This window comes from Haemorhous mexicanus, chromosome 5 (assembly GCF_027477595.1).
Source record: "Haemorhous mexicanus isolate bHaeMex1 chromosome 5, bHaeMex1.pri, whole genome shotgun sequence".
NCBI lineage: Eukaryota > Metazoa > Chordata > Aves > Passeriformes > Fringillidae > Haemorhous > Haemorhous mexicanus.
Genome location: NC_082345.1, coordinates 15,645,057 through 15,668,696, shown reverse-complemented (window position 1 = coordinate 15,668,696; position 23,640 = coordinate 15,645,057). Strand labels below are relative to the sequence as shown.

General features: G+C 42.4%; 1 protein-coding gene across 6 annotated transcripts in view; it reads left to right on the top strand.

Annotated features, from left to right (window-relative positions):
* Window positions 1–23,640, top strand: part of ITPR2 (inositol 1,4,5-trisphosphate receptor type 2) — a 242,085-nt gene that overhangs the window by 17,146 nt on the left and 201,299 nt on the right. For 3 of the 6 annotated variants that reach the window (XM_059846044.1, XM_059846043.1, XM_059846048.1), the window contains exons 2-6: window positions 11,804–11,874; window positions 18,812–18,927; window positions 19,380–19,484; window positions 20,049–20,135; window positions 20,818–20,976. In XM_059846044.1, the coding sequence (XP_059702027.1) occupies window positions 11,804–11,874; window positions 18,812–18,927; window positions 19,380–19,484; window positions 20,049–20,135; window positions 20,818–20,976 (538 nt within the window). Of the gene's footprint in view, window positions 1–11,803; window positions 11,875–15,633; window positions 15,656–18,811; window positions 18,928–19,379; window positions 19,485–20,048; window positions 20,136–20,817; window positions 20,977–23,640 lie in introns of those variants that run through there. The other 3 variants (XM_059846046.1, XM_059846045.1, XM_059846047.1) reach the window with 3 other exon arrangements.

Genomic DNA, 23,640 nt, shown 5'->3' with positions numbered 1-23,640 from the left:
GGAGTAAGGAATGGTGGCTACTTAGTCCATCACCCATCACATTCTGATCTTGCTCCAGCTCCTTGTGGGAGCTGCATGGTTCTCTTCAAACCAGGTAATTTATTTTCTCCTGTCATCCCTCATTTTGTTTCTGTCCCCCTCACTTGTGCCTTGGAGCCCCATGCCATTTTATTGCCAGCCTTTCCCACACCTTGGATTCTGCCCTTTCCCACCCCCCTGTTGCTCGAGGGCACCAAGAACTCCTTGCAAGACCAGCTAAAGTCCTGTGTGCTCAGCCAGGGATCTGCTCTGTGTGCAGAGGAGCTGATCCCAAGGCTGTCCCTCTGCCATGCCTCCTGCCCAGCCCGCCAAGCAGCTGCTTGCCCAGTGCTCTGACAGGTCCTGCTGGTGAGTGGAGAAGGGGAAATGTTATTTTTTCCCATGTATACAATGAAAGGAAGCGCTGTAATAAATGGAGTGAGGTAAAAAGGCTTTCCCGGCACATTACCTTCTAACACTTCTTCATCCTGTTTCTCTGCCCACTCTGCTGTGGGGAGCAGGACTGAATTCCCCACAGCTGGCTCCTGGTAGCCCCCAAGGCCTGGCTTCCTCAGGCAGGGAAAGCGCTGCTTTGTCCTGTCAAGGGAATGAAAGATGTCTCTCCCTTGGAGCTGGGCAAAGGAGGGTCTCCTGCACCTCAGTATGCTGGAGCTGGTGTAGGGAAGTGCTATTTCATTTCTAATATAGCAAAAGGAATAACAAAGTCTCCAGAAATTATGTAAAAGACAAGAGGGGTGGGTGGGAGGGTGGAGAGAGGAAACACTTGGAGATGTCTGCAGTGCTTCCTGTTTGCTTCTGAAAATTATGAGTCAGATCCCCGAGAAACAAAAGAGAGGGGTTTGAAAAATGGTGAGATTTAAAAAAAGTTATCATGCATGCATCTGTTCTCTCGGTCCTCTGGTTTTTGAGCTCACAGAGCTGGAGGCCATTTTTCACATTTTTCAGGGCAGTGGTGACAGCAAGGAACACACACTTTTCCAGTGAAAGTAGAGGGGTTTTTAATATCTCTCAATGCAGCATCAGGAAGGAGACCAATAGAAAAGATACCAAAGATTGCATGGTTTGGAATAAAATTTGTGATAGCATCACAGCTCCTCTAGAGTTGATTGCTTTGGCTTGAAGAGGTGTAACCCTGGTTTGGCTTTGGCTTGGTTAGATGTAACCCTGGAGCTGGTTTGCCTTTGCTTTCTGACGTATATTCTTTGGCACAGAAGGGAGAAGGTGCATTGTGTGTGCCCAGATTGTGTTTGATACTGACCCAGAGGGAATAACCATGCTCCTTTTTCCCAGGTCAAACACAGTCTGCATCTTTAAAACCCATGGATTCTGTGGGGTTTTAGCATGAGTGTTGATAAGTGTATGTGTGTACAGCAGGATTGCACTTAAAAAGGAAAAATGAAGTGGATATCATTGTTGCACTTATCGTACCACCAAGTGCAGGCTTTTCTAGAAAACCTGATTTCTTTGTTTTGCTGCCAGTTAATTCCCAGTAAATGTATGTAAGTGATAAAAGACTCCAGTTTTCCCAGAAGAAAGTGATTATTTGCAGGTGTTTTTCCTCCATTAAGGTATCAGGATAAGCTGTGTGAGGAGACCTGGAAGCATTTCCTTCAGCTGAAAAGAATGCTGCTGAACTGGAGGGCCTGAAGGTAGAAGGCCAAAACTCATTTCTTTGTAACAGAGCTTGTTGTTAAGACACACCTTAGGAGGTGATCTGACTGACAGGTGACAGCACAGCCAGAGAGTCAGAGCTCCTTGATGCTCAGCAGAGTCATTACTGAGAGCTCAGGTGGACCAAAAAAAAAAAAAAAAATCTGTATTAGTAAATAAACACCTGCTCTTGTCTGCTCTGGGTGCTGGATGCAATAGCCTGTACTACTGTAAGTGTTTTCTGGAGTGATTTTTGCCACTTATGCTGTCCCCAGACCCTGTGCAGGGATGGGCCTGGAGGGGTCCTGGGAACTCCTCCTGGAGTGTGCAGCTACCCTGGTTAGAATGCTGAGCTCTGCTGAGCAGATGTGGGGTTTTCTGTACCTCAGAGCCTGAGAGTCCTTGGGCATGTGAGATTGTATGTTGTGGGCGTAGCCTCCTGGTGGGAGATGCCAGCCTGCCTCGTGGTTGGTTTGAGAAAGGTCCGAAACAGTTTTGAGATGTGAACCTGCTTGTGATGTCATTTTCCTGCTTTAAAAGGGTTGTGGAAAGTTCCCACAAGTAGAACAGGCTCACACCTGTCCCCTTGCACAGAAGTGACTGTTTTGCCACCCTGCTTGTGGCTGCTGTTTCGTGACTCTCCTACTTCCCAGCTCCTTCCACTGTGGCCAGAGCATTCCCAAGCATTTCCTCTCCAGGTTTCTGCTCTGTGCTGCTACGTGGGACTCGCTCAAGCGAGTGTGTACAGGTCAGGGTAGGTGTGGCAAAGGGCTCCCAGAGCAGCTCCCAGCAACTGGGAAAGCAGTTCTGAGACAATCTGGAACAGCTCCCAAAATGATCTCTCCCCGTAGGAAACTGGCTCTTCTCAGTTTTAAAACAAGTAAATAAAGTCACTGTGATTTCTCAGCTGTTGTGGTTTTTTTTGGTTTTGGTTTTTTTTTTTTTTTTTTTTGGAACTTTTTAACTGTCTGCTGAAGAAAGAGAAGTGCAAAGAAGATGCAAAAGTACCTGGGCAAGCTGCAAAAATTTGTAAACATTTATTGTTGCAAAGTGAAAATAAAAATAATACAATCCTTTGCTGAGAGAATTGGAGCACGTGTTGATGTGGAGTTATTTCCTGTGCACAATTCTCATTGCCACCGGTGAGAGCTGGACACATCAAAGGGTGAGCAGACCTCGTTCAGGGAGTTCCTGCCAGCCCAAGTCATTGTCCCCAGGGGCAGAAGTAAAGGCTGAAACCAGCAGCAGGATTTTGGGAGCTGGATTGTGTGCTGGCTACAAGCTTGGTGGTGGTTAAGCTGTTCAACCTGAGAGCTGTCTCCTTTTATCTGAGGGCAAAACCAGGCAGCACTGTAATTCCAGAGCAAGGGGGTGGTCAGGAAAGGTTCATGTTCCCGGTGTAAAGTGCAGGTTTGCACCCTGTGCCAGGATATTGCACATCTCATGGAAAGGGGCTGTGGCTGGGGGAGCTCAGGATCTGTTGTATGAGTGTACTTGGACAGCTTCTGTGGCTTCTGAAGGGAGGTGCACTAAAGGAGGGGTATAAGACTGGGTCAGTACTGAGTTGCTGCAGAAAAGATCTGTCTGACTAGTTTCAGTGGAATTATATGTGTTCACACTAGCCTGGGACTTGTCCCCATTGTTCACCTGTGAAATGAGGTGAGCCCTTTCTTTGTTTGGTACCCTGACATATAAAAGTGTTTGTAATATGGAGGGTTTTGTTATCTGTATTGTCTAAAAAATTGGGGTTTTTTAATTAAGCAAAAAGTAAGACATGTAAAATTTGCCTCTCCTGTGTAAAATAAGCACCGCAGAATGTGAAAAATGTCAGCACTTTAGTTGAGCGATGTTTTCCACTCACATTTTTACAAAGTGTGACATGGGTTGGTCTGCTGGATTATTGTTGTTTGCATTACAAAATGGAGAAAGAGCTTGGATTGTTTTCCAGGATTTACATTCCAACCTGTGTTTGCAGGATTGATCGTTTTTTCATGTCTATTTGTGTATGTATATGTGTTTGTATGCATTTTTTTGCCTACATATATGTTTTCATTCTAGATGCTGAAGTTCATTACAGGCCTTACAGTAGCATCTGAGGCTGGTTTGTCTGCTTAAACAACAATATTTTTACATTGAGTTACTTCAGCAAAGTTTCCTAATTTTCTTCCTTTGCTTATGCTTCCTTTCTACAGTAAGTGTTGCCATTTTGATGAGTAGGTGTGACTGCCTTCATTACGGGGATGAAGTCACTTTTTGATCACTGGACAGATATTGGCATTTCTCAACAGTGTTTTTCTGGATAAATCTCTCAATTTTCATTAAGTGCTGTTAGCAGTGAATGATCCAGCCTTTCTGACTCCTTTTATTAGCACAGCTCTTCAAAGCAGTCCTTTCAAGTGGCCATTCACAAATATGTGCAAAGGTGAGAAAAAACCCTCAAACTCTTCTGTGGCAAACTAGATGTAGAATTTGTTTTGATTTGGATTATTTTCCTTATGCTGCTGGCTTAGCTTTGTCTGTGACTGAATAGGTAACTCTGCAATGAGTTCTGCTTGGTTTTGGGAGCAGTGATGCTGTTACTAGGATCTCTTTTCTGAAATCACTGTGTACCACAGAAATTTAAACTGCTCATATTATAGGGACCAGTTAGATACATGCCTAAAAATTCACATAAAGATGCAGGGTTGCCCCTGACACCCTCATTTTTAGTTTACAGTGGTCCCAGTGTCAGTGTTTCTAATGTGTGTTAGGTTGATATACCTAGTAATTCTATCTTATGTGTGCTTTCTCATATTGAGACAGCTGAGTTGAAGACCTGTTATGGGTGGTTGTAAGGTGTCAGCAAGCAGAATTCAAGTCATGTGTGTAATCTTGATTTACATCTAAGTTTGGGCCAAATCCTGGGCTTGTTACAGTGTTTGCATTCCATATGTAGTTAGGTGGATTAAGTGGAAATGCTGAAGAGGTTAGGTTGCAATTAAATCTTTGAAGAATAACCCTCCGTGTGAGGTGCTGACACTGCTGCTTCTTTAAACTTCATCCCTCAGTGCAGTTCTGGGAAGCTGGGATGATGAGGGTGAAATCCTGGCCTCAGAGACATCAGTGAAGATTTTGTCCGTTCAAAGACAGCCAAGATTTCACCTAAAAGGAAGATGTTAGTAGTGGAAAAAATTGTCCAGTCCTCCAGGTGATGTGCATTATTATTGGGTCTGTGTCCTGCAAGCCACTAAAGAAAGCTTTCAGAAAGCTTTCCTAATACTCATATTATATATTCAGGTTTTTTATCTTTAATACAAATTTCACCCAAAAGAGGGTTTGCCTGTGGAAGGGTTTTCCAGTTAAATGCCTTTAGGCTGTTGTAACATCCTTGTAGGATAGACTCTTACTTTTCATATTTAAAAAAAAATAGAAAAGAAACAAAGGAAGAAATCAACCATTTCCTTGGGTTTATGGGAATGTAATTTGTTTATCAAAGGCACTGAGACAGACTGAAGCCAAAACCTGCCTGGGAGCAGAGTGCCAGTGTTGTGGAGGAGTACAGCAGGACTGGGTGTGCCTGGGGAGGGAGCTGGGTGGGATAGGCTGGCACACCTCCTCCCGTTGCTAGTTCCCCATGGAATCACAGAATATCCTGAGCTGGAAGGACCCACAAGGATCATTGAGCCCCACTCCTGGCCTTGCACAGCACAGCCTCAAGAATCACACCCTGTGCCTGAAAGCATTGTCCAAACACTTTCTGAGCTCTCTCAGCCTTGTGACTGTGACCAATTCCCAGTCCCCTTTTGACAGCAGAATATAAGTGTGTTTGGCACCACTGAGAATGACTTGATGTATGTTGTATTGATGTGAGGATCTTGAAATACTGTGCAAATGTTAATTTGCTTGGCAAAAATCAGTATGTCCAAGTGTAGCTCTGTACCATTTTTTTTGTGCATTAATAGCTTACCTATTGCTCAGGCCAAAAAAATTGCAAAACTGAGACTAAAATCCAAGAACCATGCTTTCTCCCTTCCTCTGCAACCTCCAAATAACATTTTATTCCTTTGTAATAATTTCTTTTAGCGCTGTTCTTATAATTTGATGGAAATTGCACAACATTTTAAATGAAAATATAGCTATTAAAAGGGCTAAACAAGTTCTACCGAACAGAAGCTTTTGCAATCTAAAAGCATGATTGGATATAACACAATACAATAGAATAACAAAATGACATTTGGGATTTATAGCTGGATTACTTAACTGAGCAGAAAAACTTCTGCTTTTACTCCCTCCCCCTTGACATGCAAGCCTGCAGGTACAGTTACAAGAAAATATGGATGTACTATCAGATAAGGAAAAAACTTTAGGGCTAATTATTTGTGCAGTTATTAGTGCAAATGTGGAGCTGCCTGCTTGTATTGGTATTTTTGTTTCCCACTGTGTGCTTGGTATTGTGCTTTCTGCCCATGTCTCCACACCATTTGCTAATACAAAGTGACCCCCACAAGCATTTTTGGGATGGTGGGAATGGCTGAGTGTTCTTGCTCTATGTAGCTCAGATAAAATGCATCCACATCTTGGTTTTGCACAGTGTTGTTAATTTCGCCATTAACAACACTGCAGGTTGTTAATGATGAAATTTGTCTGCTGTTTTAGACACCTTCAGGAGTTTGGAATGTTTTAGATGCATAGAATTTTGCTTTCCCAGAGTGAGGGCATTTATTAAACAGCTCCTTTCAACCTGTTTTATGTTTTGTGTTTGTGGCAATTAAAATTTGTTCAGAAAGGAAAGTATAAAGTTCCTAAGGTTTGAGGCAGGCAGGAGCCAGACTTTCTTGTGTCTGTGCTGCTGTACCTCACTGGTATGAAGTGAAGTTCTTTAAATATTGTGTTCTGCTGTCCTCCCATTTGTTGAAAGGGCTTTTTAGCATGGAATCTTCCTAGGTTGTACAGAGGTTTAATAGCCCTTCTGTAAGTGCAAGGAAAAGCCTTTTTATTTTCTGCTTGAGCTGGGATTAATCTAGGGAACCCTAAAAGATATGAAAAGATGATGGTGAAAAATTTGGCATTGGAAAGAGACAGGAAAAAGGATACATTTCATACAGGGTAGCTAATCATAGAGCTGTAAATCATTTGAAGCAGGACTGGTAGTCAGAAAGGAGTATGAACTCACATTTTGGGAAGGGTGAGGTAGGATGACTGTAGATTTTTGGCAGGAGACCACTTGAAGCACACAAGAAGTGGGCTGACCTAGATGCCTGATAAGAGGCTCAATGAAATGAAAAGTGGGTGGACTTGGAGAAGAACTGGGTGGATCTGATTGTTTTGGCACTTAGGTATTTGATGTTTGATTTCCAGGGCAGCAAAATTTTAATCACCTATTGTTCATTATTGGTTGGTTTCTTGGTGGTATGACTCTCATCTCTCTTGCCGAGTGGTTGCTGGGATGTGTGGAGCACAGGAGAGGCTTTGTGCTGCAGTTTGGGTGGAAAGAAGTGTCCCGGGTGGCAGGTGCTCTTTAGGAACATTTCTGTGGAGGAGGTTGTGTGAAGGGAAATCTGAGGAGCAAAGCAAGGGAGCCTTTGTGGGCCGCTCCTTTGTTCACGAGGGGATGTTGAGGTTATGTGGTTTTGGGATGGAACCTCAGCTTTCTTTGTGAACAAATATGTTGCTGGCCTCCCACTGGCAGTTAAAATGTCCAGCTTCTCTTGCTGATGCCAGTTACCAACTTTGCCCCTCTTCCTGTTGCTGCCCAGGCCTTGTGCTGCTCAAAAAGGCAGTGAAATTATGATACCATTAAGATAATAAAAGCTGAGCAATGTGAGTGTCTTGCACTGAAGGCATTGCCTCTAGCTTAGTTTATTCAGCTTTTTGAGGAGTTAAATACTCCATAGGTGTATAAATAGTACCAAATGTGTAATAGACATCAGCAGCTGGGTCTTGTATTTTTGGACAAGTTACACACACACGTGCAGTTCCACCTATGGGAGAGTCTGTGTGTTCATGAGTTTTTTCAGATATTGTTGTACTTAATAATATTGGCTGTGATTATTGGGTGGAAATCTCTGTTGGTAGGAAGAGACAAAATACATTTCAGGGTGGTATTTTTGAAACTCAAGGTATAAAGCTAAGATAAATGATATTATGTGGCTGCTTTCTTTGACAATCTAAAAAGCATCTTATGTTATGAAAGAGACCTAAAATCCATGAAAACCACTATAATTCCTTTCCTATTGTTTTCTTACATTGGTGTTTGTTCTTCAAGAATGCAACTGTATCTCAGCAGTAAATCTAAAATAACTTATCACTGAGAACAGTCCTTCTAGGATTACAGCTGTACAACTATTCCTTGACTCTTGCACTACATCTGCAAGTTCCTAGAAACCTTTTGTGTATTTACCTTTAGCCTGTGTTAGGTAATCAGGGGAGCTTGAAGGACACAAAAACTTATGATTCCTGCCTGTGAACCCAGGCATCATTAGACTTTTCTGCCAACATACTTTGCTTATCAGTTATACTGCCATTGCTTAGGCCTGCTCCTCCCACCCCTGTGTCCATCCTCCCATTTCAGCAGAGAAGAGGCAGCTTCAACTCCAGCAGATGACGGGGGAGAATGAGAGGAGAGGAAGAGAGGTGCAGAACTCTACCGTGTCTTGCTTTGACCACTTGACACAAGGCAGAGCTTTCTTCCTGTGCAGTGACTGAGCACTGAACAGATTGTCCAGAGAGGGTTGTGGTGTCTCCTCAATGGAGATATTCCAGAGCTGCCTGGGCACAATCCTGTGCCCTGTGCTCTGGGGTGGCCCTGCTGGAGCAGGGAGGTGGGACCAGCTGCCTCACTGTGGCTCCTTCCACCCTGACCCATTCTGGGTGATTTTGTGATGATAGTGGAGAGTTGAAACTGCCTTTACTTCCCCCCCCCCCCCCCCCCCCCCCCCCACCTCTGTGGAGGAGCACACCTTATCTCCTAGGCATTGCTTTAGGTAGCTCCAATTCTTGTTTAATGAGCCTTTGTACACTGTAGCTGTGTACACTTCTGTACACTGTGAGGCCTTAATGGCTTAAACACCTGCTGGTCTGTGAGGTTAGCTGCCTGTGGCACAATGATGAGGAACTGCCCTTGCTTGCCCTGCAGTGAGTGGAAAAACTTCCACTGGTTTTGGTGGGAGAATGACTGGGCATGTGTGACAAGCAATCCCATGAGCGTTGTTGCTTTCAGCCCCTAATTCTGCAATTACTGAATACAAAGGGCCATGCGTAAAGCCCAGGGGTGTAATTACTGTTTTGACTTTCCTGATGATTTATCTTAGGCACTACCAATGAACTGAACAGCTTAATTACAGCAGTTACTTGGAGGGATTGTGCAAACCCCAGGTATTTATTGTGTTCAGGGGAGAGCTAGCTCAGCTTGAGATCATTTCATGCATATCCAGGGATCTCCTTTGTTATTTCCCTATGCTGCCAGCGTAGGGAAAACTGAAATGCAGTTGTGTTGTATGTGCCAGGTGCTGAATGACAGCAGAGAGCACAAAGCAGTATTGTCTGTGGTCCAGCTGAGGAATTAAACCCCTTGAAGTTAAAGCTTCTCTGATAGTACCATGGTTAAGTGGCTTGAATATTTGTACCATAATTTGGATCAGTGTTTACATAGCTTGCACATTTTATGGTATAACACAATAAATATAATACAATAAATTCTGCCTTTATCTAAAAAGTCTGATCTGATGCACTTTGGCCTCCTATTCAAACCTACAAGCAAGTGATCTTAAAACCTGCTGTAGTATGGTCTGAGAGTCACTGCAGGCGCCCAGGACCTTTTGCAGCCAAGCCTGTTATTTGGTTTCACTCATCTCAAACGGGTTTGTTAGTAGGTTACAAAGGTTTTGAATTGCTGCTTGTTTAATGCAGCCACCTCGCAGGTGTCAGTAACAAACCAGCAGCTTCTTTTGGCTCGCTATAAAAGTGGGATTTGAATATTTTGAATTGTGTGTTAGAGGAAGTGGTCTGTGTTTGAAGAGCCTCTTGTGTTCCCCTCCACAGAGCAGGCTGAAGTCTTGCATCATGTGGAATGTGCAGCTCAGCTCTCCCTATGGTACTGTAAGGAGCACCTCCAGAGTAAACAAGGAGCTGTTAGCCTCCCTGAAGGTCATGCAGCTGGAATACAGGATGAATGGCATTACGGGGAAATGCTGGGGATTAAATTGTTAATTTAGTAACTGCTAAATAAACAAAGCAGTACTTTCCTCACAATTTTGGCCTGTGTTATAAGAAACAAAGATGTGAGAAGCTGAGGTGCTGAGCAAGGGCTTAGGAGGTTGTGTTCCTGCTCGGTCATGCCACTGCCCTGATGCATGTCAATCAACCTTTCTATGCTCTGATTTTGTGTCCATAGAATGGGAGTGGCACCATCTCCTTTTTCCTTTGTCTTCTCTGATGCCTTTGGTACCTGAATGCTGCGAAGCTCATTTATGGTCCTTATCTTTGTGCCTTTAGAGAATGGTGAGCAGCAAGTGATTGGTATTAATTGTTGGATATCTGTTCTCTGCAAGGCCAGTGTGTTTGAGTACTGCAGCTGGCTGGCTCAGAGAGTGTGCAAGATCTCATTTGTTTCGCTCAGCACCAACATCTTGCTTTCTATCTGGCTTTTGCTACAGTGACGTGCCATGGTGAAAGTTTTGCATTTCACCCACAGTTGGGGTTGTCATGAGGGTGTACAAGTTGTCACCAAGGAACGCAGGAGATTCCTTGTGAGTTATGGTAGACTTTTCAATATGCCTCCATCCTGACAGTGCTTAAGGTCAAATCTTATGGATTCCTCCTTAAAAGCCTTCCAGGGATTTTGTTGAGAGTGAGAAGTACTCCTTGGCGTAAAAACTCCTTTGGCAAAGCTCCTGTTTAAGATAATCCTTTCCAGTCAGCTCTCAGCGACTCCAGGTTTTAGGTGCTGTTTACAGGAAGCTTTGGCCTATTAGAACATGGACAGAATGCAGGATGCCTGCAAGACTCTTCCTAAGTCCTGCTTTCCAAACCTTACTCTTCTGTTTAAGCCTGGCCTAACCTAGACTGTGAAGAACACAACTCCCTAAGGCCCCTTGATCACTCCTGAAGCTGTTCTTCCATTCCCCTTCCTCACTGACACCACATGTTTGCATCTAAGTCTGTTATGAGATTGGAACTGCTGACTTCCAAAATTCTTTGTCATTTTTGCTTCTGGGAGCTGCAGCTACAGTGGAGGCGTTGTCATCTTGCTAGAGGTAGAAAACTCATGGGTGTGCTGGGGGATCGGCCTTGCTGTGCTTGTGGCTGGAGGCAAAGCCTTCACCAACTTAAGTCAAAGCTGAATGCATCTATTGTGTAACTTGACTGAAGCCAATTTGTGCTTTTTATTTCAATTTCCAACAAAAATGCTGCTAAGAATGTTGCTGTCAAGTGGCAGGGCAGTAGTGTGTCCTTAAACATGATTTTCCTGAATAATTGTTTGAAATGGGCAAATTATTTACAGGATGCTTCCTGAAAGGAAGCTGAAATTATGTCTAGGAAGTTTTGAGATAAGTTTAACAATTCATATTTTAAATTTTATTTTTTATTTAACTTCTAAAATATTACAAGAAATATATTAGATTTGTCATCTAGATTTTCTGCTGTGGGTTAAAGAAATGCTTATTCATTTTAGCACAGGAAAATGTGGTCTTGGGTGTTTTGATCAGAGCTGAACCTTAATTCCACATGCCTCCTCAGAGGAAAAAATGGGAAATGGTGAAGAAGAAAATCTGACAGCTGCAGGAAAAAAACCATTTCTGATTGAGGGTTAATGGCTCTGATGAAGGAAAACATAAATTTTACATGGAACATCAATGTATTTAGTGTGACAAAAGGGATTTTAACTAGATTTAAATGAAGTGGAATCTGAAACATAGACCATAATTTAGTGCTGTAGAAGAAATCCCTCTCTGGAAGGACGATGTGGACTTTCTTGGTTGTGGTTAGTAACTGAATAACAGAGTTTCTGAGGTATTTTTTCTATTCCACTAGAGAAATGTGAAAGCTTTTGGCTCTGTGGAGTGGCAGGCATGTCTGTGCATTTATAAACGTTGATGGCATGTTTTAGTGAGTGTGATACCTTTTGTTTTTCTAGGTTAGTGGATGACCGGTGTGTGGTCCAGCCGGAGGCAGGTGACCTTGCTAATCCTCCAAAGAAGTTCCGAGGTCAGTAACCGGGGATGGTTTCTCTTTAATGACCAGCTGCTGCTGTTCTACCTCCTTGGGCACTTTTACCATGTGGCTTCCCAGAGGGTTTGTGGACACAGGGGAGAAGTCTCAAACTGGAACATAAATGGCAGATTTTGAGAATGAATAACAAAATTTGCAAAGGCACAAGAGGCAGGTGGAAAATACAGGGGAAGGGGCTGAATTTTCCTGTAGTCCAAGAGCTACTTGCTTTGTTCTGCACATTTAACACTGATCCCCTGCTCTGTGACAAACTCTTAGCTCCAGCCCTGCTCTCACTGTAAATGGGAAAGAAACCTGTGAGGTCCAAAGCTATATGAGCTGATGAATTGTTTATTTTCTTTTCAAGATAAGATACTGTTTTAAGGAGTACCCCCAAATATTTTGTCAGCTTTTTGTTTTGCTTTTGCTTAAACAGTATGAATTTTTTCAACTTGACCTTGTAGATTTGGATAATTCTGCTGTTTTGTTTATTGGAAAAAAGTAACAGTGTGCTGACAACTTGTAGTTTTTACTTCTTGACTGCTAAAAAAGTACTCATAGCTGTGCCAGAGCAGAGCCTGATCCAGGCCTCTTTTGGCTTAAAAGGGCTTGGATTCACACTGGTTCTGAGATAAAGAGAGTATGACTTGCCTGATTTAGAGCAAGGGAAATGTGTTTCATGGCTGTTTGTATCTATTTTCAATGATCTTTAAGGTCCCTTCCAACCCAAACCATTCTTTGATTGTCAGGGCTTCCACTGACATGCTTAACCTTAGTATTTTATTTGCAGTGTTTATGTATATGCTACCATTGCAAAAAATAATGCATTTAAAACATTGGGTGAGTGAAGTTCTGCTTTCCCAGAGAGTTTAGGACTTTTTTCCATTATATATTCAGGAAACATCAGCAGTTGGTTCCAGTTCCAGCTGTGAGTATTCAGCACACTGGCTGAAAGTGAGGATGCATACTTAGAAACTAACAAACAGTAATAAATTTCCGTCGCTGGTGTGACTGAATAACTTTAAAGCAGAGCTGAGGGTAGCATCCAGTGTAGCTTTCAGGCTGCAAAACTGTGATTTCACCCCCTCGCTGCCTGCAAGTGGCTCAGAGTTTCGAGGTTGCATGAAATATCGGGTGGGGATTCTTTGGATGATATTTGTCACTGGACTACCCTGATGTGTTTCTAAAGTTGAGCATATCCAGGTTTCTAGATGAGACCAAGGTCACTGGGAAAGATTTGTGATAGGATAATTGAATACACCCAAATGCCTACAACTAAGGATCTCAACAGAGCTTAAAAAGACAACCATAATTTTTTTCACTGTTGGTAGGTTTCTGTGTTGATGATTTGGGCTCTTTCATGCATGGTGGAAGCTGACTGAGCTTCCAGCTCTAATGATTTGCCATCAGTAGTGGCAGCATATGTGGAGCAGATGTCAGAGGGGGATGGGACACTGACAAATGTACAGCTGTTTTCTGCTGCTGGGGAAACCATTTTCCTTTCTCTTGAGTTACATCCCAGCTTCTGTCCATTAGTTGTGGACAGTTTTGGCTCTGTCCCTTATTGTAACCTCTGTCTGTTGCTTGCATAACACATCCCTTTATCTCCAGTTGCCTCTGCTTCCTCTTCTCCACAGCATCAAACCTTTCATTTCCTCTAACTCAGATCCTCCTCTTTTTGGGGATTCCCTCTTTTCCCTCTCCCTCACTGCCCCCAAACTTCAGTAGCTACTCTCCTCCTCCCTGCTGCTGCTTAGCTCCTTTTGCGGTCTTTCTTGTAGTCACTCATTAGCTCTCTCTGTAGTGCTCCATAGCTTAATTTTGGGACTGCTGGCATGGTGGTAGCATGCAAATTTGGATGAGCTGCAACACAGAATGATTTGGATTGGAAGAGACCCTTAAAGCCGATCTCATTCCAACCTCCTGTCATGAGCAGGAACACCTTGCACTATCCCAGCTTGTTCAGAGCCCCATCCAGCCTGGCCTTGGACACTCCCAGGGATGGGGCATCCACAGCTTCTCTGGGCAACCTGTGCCAGGGCCTCACCATCCTCACAGGGCACAATTTCTTCCTTATATCCAATCTGAATCTACCCTTTTTCAGTTGGAAACCATTCCCCCTTGTCCTGTCATTTCATGCCCTTTTAAAAAGTCGTTCTCCATCCAGCTTTCTTGTAAGCCCCCTGAAGGTACTGAAAGGTGCTAGAAGGTCTCTAACACCTGTAGGAAGGAGAAACTAAATTAGTGAAAAAGTAATTGTTGCAATAATTTATGCAACCCACCTTTCTATAAAAGCATGGCTATAGTGTTAGGGGCATTGAATATAATATCATATCATCTTCAAGTATCCATAAGCAATGTGTGCTCAGGAGGATGGCTGCAGGAAAGATAAACATATAATTTGGATGTTTTCTCCTTCATCCTTCAAGTCAAATTCAAAGTGTGAGAATAGCAGGAGTTTTGCTGAGAGCCCAGCAGAAACTTGCTGTCTAATTGAGCTTTAGTGCCTTGAACCACAGAGGTGTCTTTATCAGGAGAGCAATCCAAAGCACATCTCTGCTATGTTTTGCTAAATTTCTTAGCTCTGCTCAGAGCCCTGAGGCAAAAGAGTTTCTAAATATTGTTCTTATAATCAAGAATCCAAGCAAAATCCAAATTTTTCTCCCCAAGAATCTTCTGGGAAATAGCTTTCAATTAAAGCAGCAAAGTTAACAAACCAAACAAAAACTGCTTTAAGTAGGTTCTTAACATGAAAGGAAGACTTAGGCATGAATGATTAATTGTATGATTAGACATAAGCAACTGAAAATAACATCTCAGAGCAGGATGAGTAGGGCCTCTTCACTAATAGGAACTGTTGTCTGTATGGTTTACAATGTTTTTATCACTGATAGCTGAACTGGCGTTGATTTGAGGTTAGAGCATGACCTGGGAGTCAAAGAAGTATGAGAAAAACATGTTTCTAACAAGATGTTTAGATTTCAAGGACTGACTCTGAAAATTAATATCAGAGAGGACTGTGTTTGCTCTTTTTTGGTAATATTTTATCAACCCTTTCCCCAGTGGGAGGGACAAAAAAGAAAGATTGTGGTTTTGACTCATATCTCTCCTGCAGGGTTCACTCAGAGATCAAATCAAGGTACTGAGCTGTTGGCCTGAACTGAAAGCCTATGTAAAGAGGTGCCTCAAAATAGCAGTTTCATTTTTGCTATGTGTTTACTTTTTTTTTTTTTTGAGTGGGTGGTTGCTATTCTGGTTGTTTCAGAACGTGCTGCAGCGTGGAGCGTTGTTAAGCTAAGGAAAGAGGTGGTTGCTTATCATTTTGTGTCCATATGAAGAAGCTGTGCTCCCCATTCACCCCCCAGTTATGCTGGGATGCACCTGCAGTGGCTCTGTGTTCACCAGGGTGCACATCCAGATTTGCATCAGTGCAGAGGAGGGTGGAATTTGGTCCCACATGTGTTTCTGAAGCCTGGTGAAAAAACCCTACAGAACATTCACTGTATTGCATTGAAGGGACTGATCAAACCAGGTGCTTCATGTCTTAATTTCAGCTGAAGCTGGTGAGATCCAAAGCACTGAGTGTGGTGATGGAAATGCTTACTGTGCTGCAGGGCTGGGTTCACAGAGATTGGCAAGAACAGTGCAAGGAGTTGTGTACCTCTGCAGAAAAGCCACATCATGAGCCACACAACTGCAGGTTCCCTTAGTCTGGGACCCTAAACACACTTCAGCTTGGTGCTCCTATCTCCAGTGGGACACACTTTCAGCTTCCAAGGTATAAAATAGCACAGATGAGACCTGCTTGTTGATCAAGGAACAGGAGCACGAGTCTCATTCCTATTTTAAATGTAAAATGACTTTAAGTTTTTAAACTGGTCTAAACTTTCTTACTTGTAACTTGTATTGCTTTGATTTCTTGAGGCTTCTGCAGTAAAAGTGATGCTGGTTCCTAAATACAATGCCTTTGCCTTTCAGGTTTTAGTCTGATCTAAGGTTTTTCTGACATTGTTCTTTTTTCTTCTCTCCCTTCCATTACTTTTCTCTGCACTCTCTCCTTTCTTCCTCCCACCCTTTCCTCTTCCATCTGCCATTTACTTGCCCTTACATAATTTTGGTTTATCATTTTATTTTCTTCTTGTTTCTTCCAGTTCCATAATTGCTTTAATTTCCTTCTTTCTTGTTGTCCTGCCTAGGAAACTTCATTGCCCCACTCCTTGCTCCTCCACATTTTTCCCCTTTTCATTTTCACACTAGTTCTTTTTTACCTTTTTGTCTATTTTTCTTTCCCCAAAACAAGTAGATTTGTACACAGGGTGATTTTATAGCCCTGTCACTTTCACTTAGCCATTTCTCTTTTTTTAGTAAAGCCATGTGATAATTTCTCTAGTTCTGCAAACCAAAGAAATCTTCCATGATTGGCAAGAGTTGAATTTCTAACACTTAAAAAAAAAACCCCAAGAGAGGGCAGAGAGAGAAAGCCTCTGACAAATATTGTTCTAAAACATCTTTATCCAATATCAATAAATATTTAAAGGGCATAATAAGAGTTATTTTCATTTTCAGACTTCCTGAGTAAAGGTGCTATTTGCTTACCTTTGATATTCCCTCCTTAAATGTTTCTCTTCCTGAGGACTAATTATGTAAAACTCCATAAAGTAATGGATTGGGAACTAGGACTACCTGGGAATGTCTGAAGAAGTCAGAAGAGACATTCTGTCTCATGAGTGGGTTGCTAGACTGACCTCCAGGAGGGAATGGCTTTTTGATCTGCTGTGTGGTAGAAAGTTGCTTTATAATCTTATGCCTCAGTTTCTCCTTTTTTCCTGTTTATTTGAACTGTAGCATCTCTAGGGCAGGCACTGTTCCACCTCCTTAGTATGTTTAGGATCATGAAGCTTGAATTTACATAGTTTTGTTACCCTAATTAAAAAATAGGAAAAAAAAAAAAACCCAGAGAAAAATGAGATGGCCTGGTTTCAATGCATCAGGAATCCTAAAAAGCAAAATAAAACAAATAATGATTTTTTTAGACTATAAATTGAGGGAAATACAATTGAAGTAATACTGATTTGGAAAGGGTCCTTTACAGAGTGGTAGCACCATGCTCTGAGACTCTGCAGGAGGATGGGAAGCACTGTGTTTACTCCAAGTAGCAGGATATGTGGGGAGTAACTGAGAAATGAAGAGTGGTGCTATTAAAAGAAGGTATTGTTACTTCAGAGAAATAAATGTTTCATAAAGCCTTTTGAGAAGGCATGTTAATTATAGATTGTGACAGAAAATAACAGCAGACTTTTCTCTTATGAGCTGAAATCTCGATACTTCAGGTAAAATATCCTACAATACGCAGTACAATTTAATGGCACACAACACTTTGGAGTCTTTTTCACCTCCTTGGTTTCCAGAATATTGTTAAAATTACCTGGGAGTTCTGTACTCTAGGTTCTGTGATATCATTCCCATTATAAATGTTAAATGAGAGCAAACACCTTTGCAGAGTGGCTGGGTTTGCTTTGATAAGGATCTGTGGGACTTATTCCTTGGAACAGCAACTCAGGGCTGCGAGGGGCGGGTAAATCTGTGAGCACTTTGGGTCAGTGCCAAGGAAGGTTCTGCCGCTGGGGGGCAATTTTGTATGGACAAACTTTGCTGCTTGAATAGGGGCTGGGTCAGTCCTCATCCAGTGCTTGGCCATCTGTGCCAGTGAAATATGGAGGGCTCATAGTTGGGGACAGACCTTCCTTTGACTGCAGCCCATGCTGAGGAAGAGTTTCACCCTACAACACCCAGTCCTGAGTGTCCTTACTACTCCCACAGCAGAACTCTTCCCTCCTCTTGCCTGTTAATAAGTGTGTGTGTGTGTGAAAGGGCAATTACCAATGTTTGCTATGTGAAATGTCTGTCAAGTCTTGCTGCTTTTAGAGCAGTTGATGATTGTGACTGTGCAAGACTACATGTTTGTCATTCTAAAAGTAATTGGCTGTAGATGAACCATCAGCCTCTATTTCCAGTTTATAGGACTGCCAGTGGACAAAACCCCTTGAGTCAGGGAATTTTACAAAATTCAGTTTCTTGCCAATTAGTATTAACTTTCAATTATTGATTACGGTTTTGGGAAATGAAGATGAACAATTGAACAAGCATTTAGGGAAGAACCCTTTGGCTTCCTTCCAGACATCTCTCCCCTTCTTTGATATGCAGCCCCCTCACTCCACATGGGGAAGTGGTGGGGATGGGATGAGGGTTGGTGTATTGATATTCTCTTTCCTTTGCTGCTCATTTCTTATTCAGCATCTCAGCATTGCCTGCAGTCTCCTCCTCCTTCTCCTTCTCCTCATCTTTTTCTCTCATTTGCACAGCCACCCTGCTCAGGTGGCTCCTCTCTCCTCACCTGCTTTTTTCCTGGTCTGTTGGACAGTGGTGATGTTCAGCTTGTGTCACTTTGATTAAAAAACCCTAACAGTAAAAACAACTCCGTGAAGGCCCAGAGACCCAAACTCTGCGTGGACCTGCTTGGTGGCTGGCTGCTGAATGCCCCTGCCACCCTTGGATCCAGAGGAGCTGGGCAAGCTAGGTGTCTGGCATACAGACAGCAGGACCCCTCTTCCAAGGCTTCATGTGCCTTCAAGCAGTGCATCTGTGATGTTGGGGTGCTAACAAAGCAGCAGACAGATATGGCAGGATCACAGCCTGGGGCTCTTACAGAAATTGCACAAAATGGGAACCTGTGAGCCTTTAAAGGCTTTAGGTTCAACTCTAATGTTGTGCCACCCTGTTTCTGGTATCATTGCCACCAAGCTGACTTGGTGGCTGTGTTTAAACACTGGTATCTGGACATTTCTGGACAAAAAACCCTAACCAACATATACTTACAAATGAAGGAAATGTCTTTCAACATGACTGAGGAGTATTTCTTTCAATCTTTCCCCAGACTGCCTTTTCAAGGTTTGTCCTATGAACAGATATTCAGCCCAGAAGCAGTACTGGAAAGCCAAGCAAGCCAAACAAGGCAACCATACTGAAGCAGCACTGCTGAAGAAACTTCAAGTAAGAGACATCTGTATTTGTAATCTTATCTCAATCTGCAGGCTGTAGAATTACAATAGCACCAGAAAGAATAATAACAAGTGCCTTGGGAACCACTGTGATGGGTATTATTATGCCACCATAGCAACTCTGTATTCTCCTTAGCTCTCCTACCTCCTGACTGGCATTTATAGCCCCTGACCTGGTGTTTATTTTACTTTGGGTTGGGGGTTTTGCCTTTGCTGTAAACAAGCTAGTCCTCAAGCTAGTCCTTTCAGAAATTTTATAATGTAAAAATGGAGTTGTTAAAATCAGGATGGAGCCCTGGTTTAAATAATGCTGGAAATCTTTACCAGGAATTAGGCAGAAGAGTGGACAAAGAGATGTCCTCAATGCTTTAGCCAGGGCATTCCTCAAAATTGTGTTTGCCCTTGTCTTCAGTCTAAGTGATTCTTTTGTGAACCTTTTTGCAGATTTTATTTTGTCTCAAATACAGTGTGGATGGAACAACTCATCTGCACCTGAAAAACAGCTGGCCTGATGTTGTAGCTGAATGCATGCGATTAAGTGAAAACAAGGTCCTGTTAAACCTGGATGACAGTTTTGTGGGCAGTGGGGAGGTCACCAGTGCTTCCAGTTAAAACCAGCAAGGAAGGCACATGGTGTGTGGCCAGGGTTACGCAGCAATTAGTGCTGGGAGTGGAGAGTTTGCTCTGTGACAGTGTTTGACCCAGTCTATTGTGTTTAATTTTAATGTTGCCTATTGTGAGCTAATGTTTTTGTTTTGTTGTAAAGTCTATGTGTTTATGTACAATTAAACCCCAACAAGTAAAAGGAGTGGTGACAGGGAGAAGCTAATCATAGGCCCCTTTTTATCCTCTATTGGATGAAATAAGGCCCCTGGAATTACCTTTTGGGTTTGGAAAATTTTAAAATAGCATGCATCTCAGGTGTCCCCCATGAATTGTGACAGAGTCCCAATTTAAAAAAGTCAGAGTCAGCGTCAGGATTTGGGTGCTAATATTTCCAGTGCAGTAATGTTTGTAGGCTGGAGGATTTAAATATGGTGCCATTTCCATTTTGCACTGTGTGTTCCACGTACTTCTTTTGTACAGTCTAAAGAAATAGTAATTCTCTTGCAGCATGCAGCAGAACTGGAACAAAAGCAGAATGAAAGTGAGAACAGAAAGCTGTTGGGTGAAATTGTAAAATACAGCAACGTCATCCAGGTAAACATATTGAAATCCATCTGCCTTCTCAGTGTTTGAAAGGAAACAGTTGTTTCATTTCAAGGTTACAGTGAAAATTAACTATCTACCCGCTATAATCTGGATTGTCAAGGGTCAGGTAAACAGAACTTGGTGAAGTTTACAATATTGTACTTTTCTGCCTGTTTCAAAGCCGACCAGAAGTGCTGTATATTCCTGTTTAAATAATATGTCATAATAAAAATTCTATGTGTATTTCTTGGTGCTGCAGTTTAGAATCTGAATGTAAATATGTGTCTTTTATTTTCAAGAGTTATTTCAAAATCATGCTACAGAGGTGCTGTGCAGCTTCTTTTAAATCATTGAAGTAATCTGTATCTCATGACATATAAATGAGACAGGAGCTAAGTTCTTAAGTGCAGTACAACTTTTCTGTAATGGATGTAATTCCTGAAGGGAGCACTGCAATGGACACTTGCCCTGCTGTAAAATTGATCCCTGACACATTTCTCACAATCTGAGATGGATCATCTGTCTTCCTAAACTCTAGCATACTTTGATAACTGCCTTCTAGTTATATTTTATATTTATATTTATTATAGAAAATCTCTGCAGTGTGAAAGCCTGTGCCTCCTCTTTTGACTGGAGGGAGAAAAAGCAACTAAAAGCTGTACTTTTTAAAAAAAATTTTTTTTGTTCCCAGCTACTGCACATAAAAAGCAACAAATACCTCACAGTCAACAAGAGATTGCCAGCTCTGCTAGAGAAGAATGCTATGCGGGTGTCCCTGGATGCTGCAGGGAATGAGGGCTCCTGGTTTTATATCCAGCCCTTCTGGAAACTGAGGAGTGAAGGTGACAATGTAAGTGGAAATACTGAATGTGTTAAGAAGGAGAAGGGAGAAGAATTCCAGGAGGTATAGCTTCTTCACTGCTGGCCTGTTTCATAATGGATTCAGTTCAGGAAAGAAGAAATTAGAAGAGTACTTGGGACTTTCACCTTTCATGTGTAACTGGAAAGTGTCACTAAATTATGTGGTCTGGAATCTCTTGTGTTGCCACATTCAAGCCTTTCGCTTGGGGCTTCTTTGCTAAGTCTGCCTGTTGAATGCAGATTTACAAAGCTGACAAGAAATCATAGTTTATGCTAGATTCTTTTTTTTTTTTTAAGGTTTTGGGTTTTTTATAAGTTTTGTGGTCATAATTTTTTTTCAAGGGGTCAGTAGAGAGTGTCTCTAGGAAAGACATCAGCCTTCTTTAAATCTGTATTCCCTTCTGATGTGAAAATGGTTTCTGTGATTGGAGCTGGGTAGAGTAGTCTGGAAAGCCTTTTCTGGGTTGGTTTCAGCTGGAGTCTTGCATATTGATGAGAGGAAGAATGCACAGGAGAGCTCTTTGCAGCAGATCTGAGAGCTGTGCCGTGAGATCACAACTCCCTTCTTCATTCTGTGGCTTGGTTAAGTGCCCAATGTGGAGAATTCAGATCTGCCTCTGGGAAGGCCACACGATGATGAACTTGTGTGGTTTTATATTGCAGACCTGGCTGGAAATGTTTGGCTGCTTTCCCCTGTGCATAATCAGTGAAAGCCTTCTTAGGATTGTAGAAGGGAATGCCTCTTTTTTTGTGTATTTTCTCTCATTAATTTTGTGGTTACCCAGCCCTTGGGATGCTCTCCAGGATGATGAGTGTGGTTGCTTGCAACTCCTTTTGCAATCTGTTGTGGAGAGGAGAAGGACTGCATTCCCAGCTCCTGGTCAAATATCCCTAGATTCAGAGTCTTTCCCTGCTCCATGTGGTGATCAAAAGGGTATTTGAAAATCCTCCTTTTTCTCAAAGCCTGTTGCAGAGAAATAGAGCAAATATAGCTCTCAGGGGGGCCTCTGCAGGGCTTTTCAGCTGAGGAAAACAAACGTGGCTCAAACATTAGCCTGGTATTTCTTTTCCTTCTTTGGAGAGAAAAAAGGGTGACTTGTTGCTCTGGCTTAATTTCTTGGAATAACATCAGTTCAGCATCTTTTTAAATTCTCATGCCTGGAAAATAGGTATGTGTGTCATGCTCTCCAGAGGGAGGACCTGTCATCCCACCTGTCATCTGCAAAGCCATGGTGGGCTCTTACAGCTGAGAGCAGCAGAACCATCCTTGGCCTCCAAAGTCATCTTCAGTACTACAGAGATTTTGGTTCCATTTCCCACTGTTGTGCACACAAGAGGGTTTGGAAGCAGACTTGCTATCTACAAAGATGGCAGATCAGTGCAGTGATGGCAGTGGCATCCCAAGCCCCAGACCCCTTTCCCAGCCCATGCCCGTGGGGATTTATCTGACAGGCTCTGAGCCGTGGGGGCTTATTCCTGACTCAATGGACTCGGTTCCTTTGGAATGGCCTGCTGCTCTTTTTGTGTTTCCAGGTTGCCTTTCAGAGCTGGCAGCTTGCCATTGTAATTTACAGAGGGAATTTACAAAGGGAAGCTGTTTCTTGTTTCTACTAGGCCCAAAAGGATTTGGCAATTTTCTTTGCAAATTTCCAGCGATAAACATTAGTGCTCTGGTAGCTCTCTCTGCTTTTGTGCATTTCTACTTCTACAACAGATACACAAACCAGGCAGCTGTTTCACAGAGGACAGGAGTAGCAAGAGGAGTAGCAATCCAATTCATTTTTCTCTCACAGATGGAGGGAGGTTTCAGTCTTTTACCCACTGCTTCCTTTTCACTTACTCCCAGACATGGAAACTTTTCAATTCATGGAGTTAGCTTGGTATATCAGGCCCCTACTCTGTTTAGAAACTTTGATTTTTTTTTTTTAAAATTATATTTCTGTGCTATAATGAGGAAATTCCCTAGAAAACATGTTTTAGAAAGTCTTTTAAGCAAGAGCAGTGAGGATTGAATTACTGCTTGGATGGCTGCTACTGACCAGGTAGTGCAGGCAAGGTATGCCATATGCCCTAAAAGAAAAGGAATCTGATCCAGGAAGTCGAGTGTGACTCTTCTGGTAAGTGATCAGAGCTTTTCAGCCTTGTGAAATAATTTAGAACTTCGTTTTCTGAAAGAAGGTTAGCTTAGTTTCACTAACAACTGATTAATTTTGCAAGTCAATGAAAGTAATTTAAAAATATGACTGAAAATTTACAGTAATTGACATAAGTACAGTCTTTTCTGCAGACTTTTATTGAATCTTCATAATTTTTGAAGCTGCTCTTCAATGGAAGATAGGACTGATTAAGGCTAGAGCTGCTTCCAGATGGACTGAACAATGAAATATGCGCTGATAGCAGGAATGGTGCTGTGTGGATTGCACTGCAGTTGTCATTTTAGTGGTTTTTGTTTTTTTCTTTTTAAATAAGATGTTTAATGATGTGCTCTCTTACTGATTTAGTGTTGGTAGTCCTGGTGTACATGCAACAATTTTGAAGTCCTGATTCCACTTTGCAGGATGCAAACCTGGTGGTATTTTGGTTAATGAATTGTCTGGTCATAACTTCTTAAAGCAGGCTGTAAGTAATGTCTGTGTGAAGCATGGCATGCAGG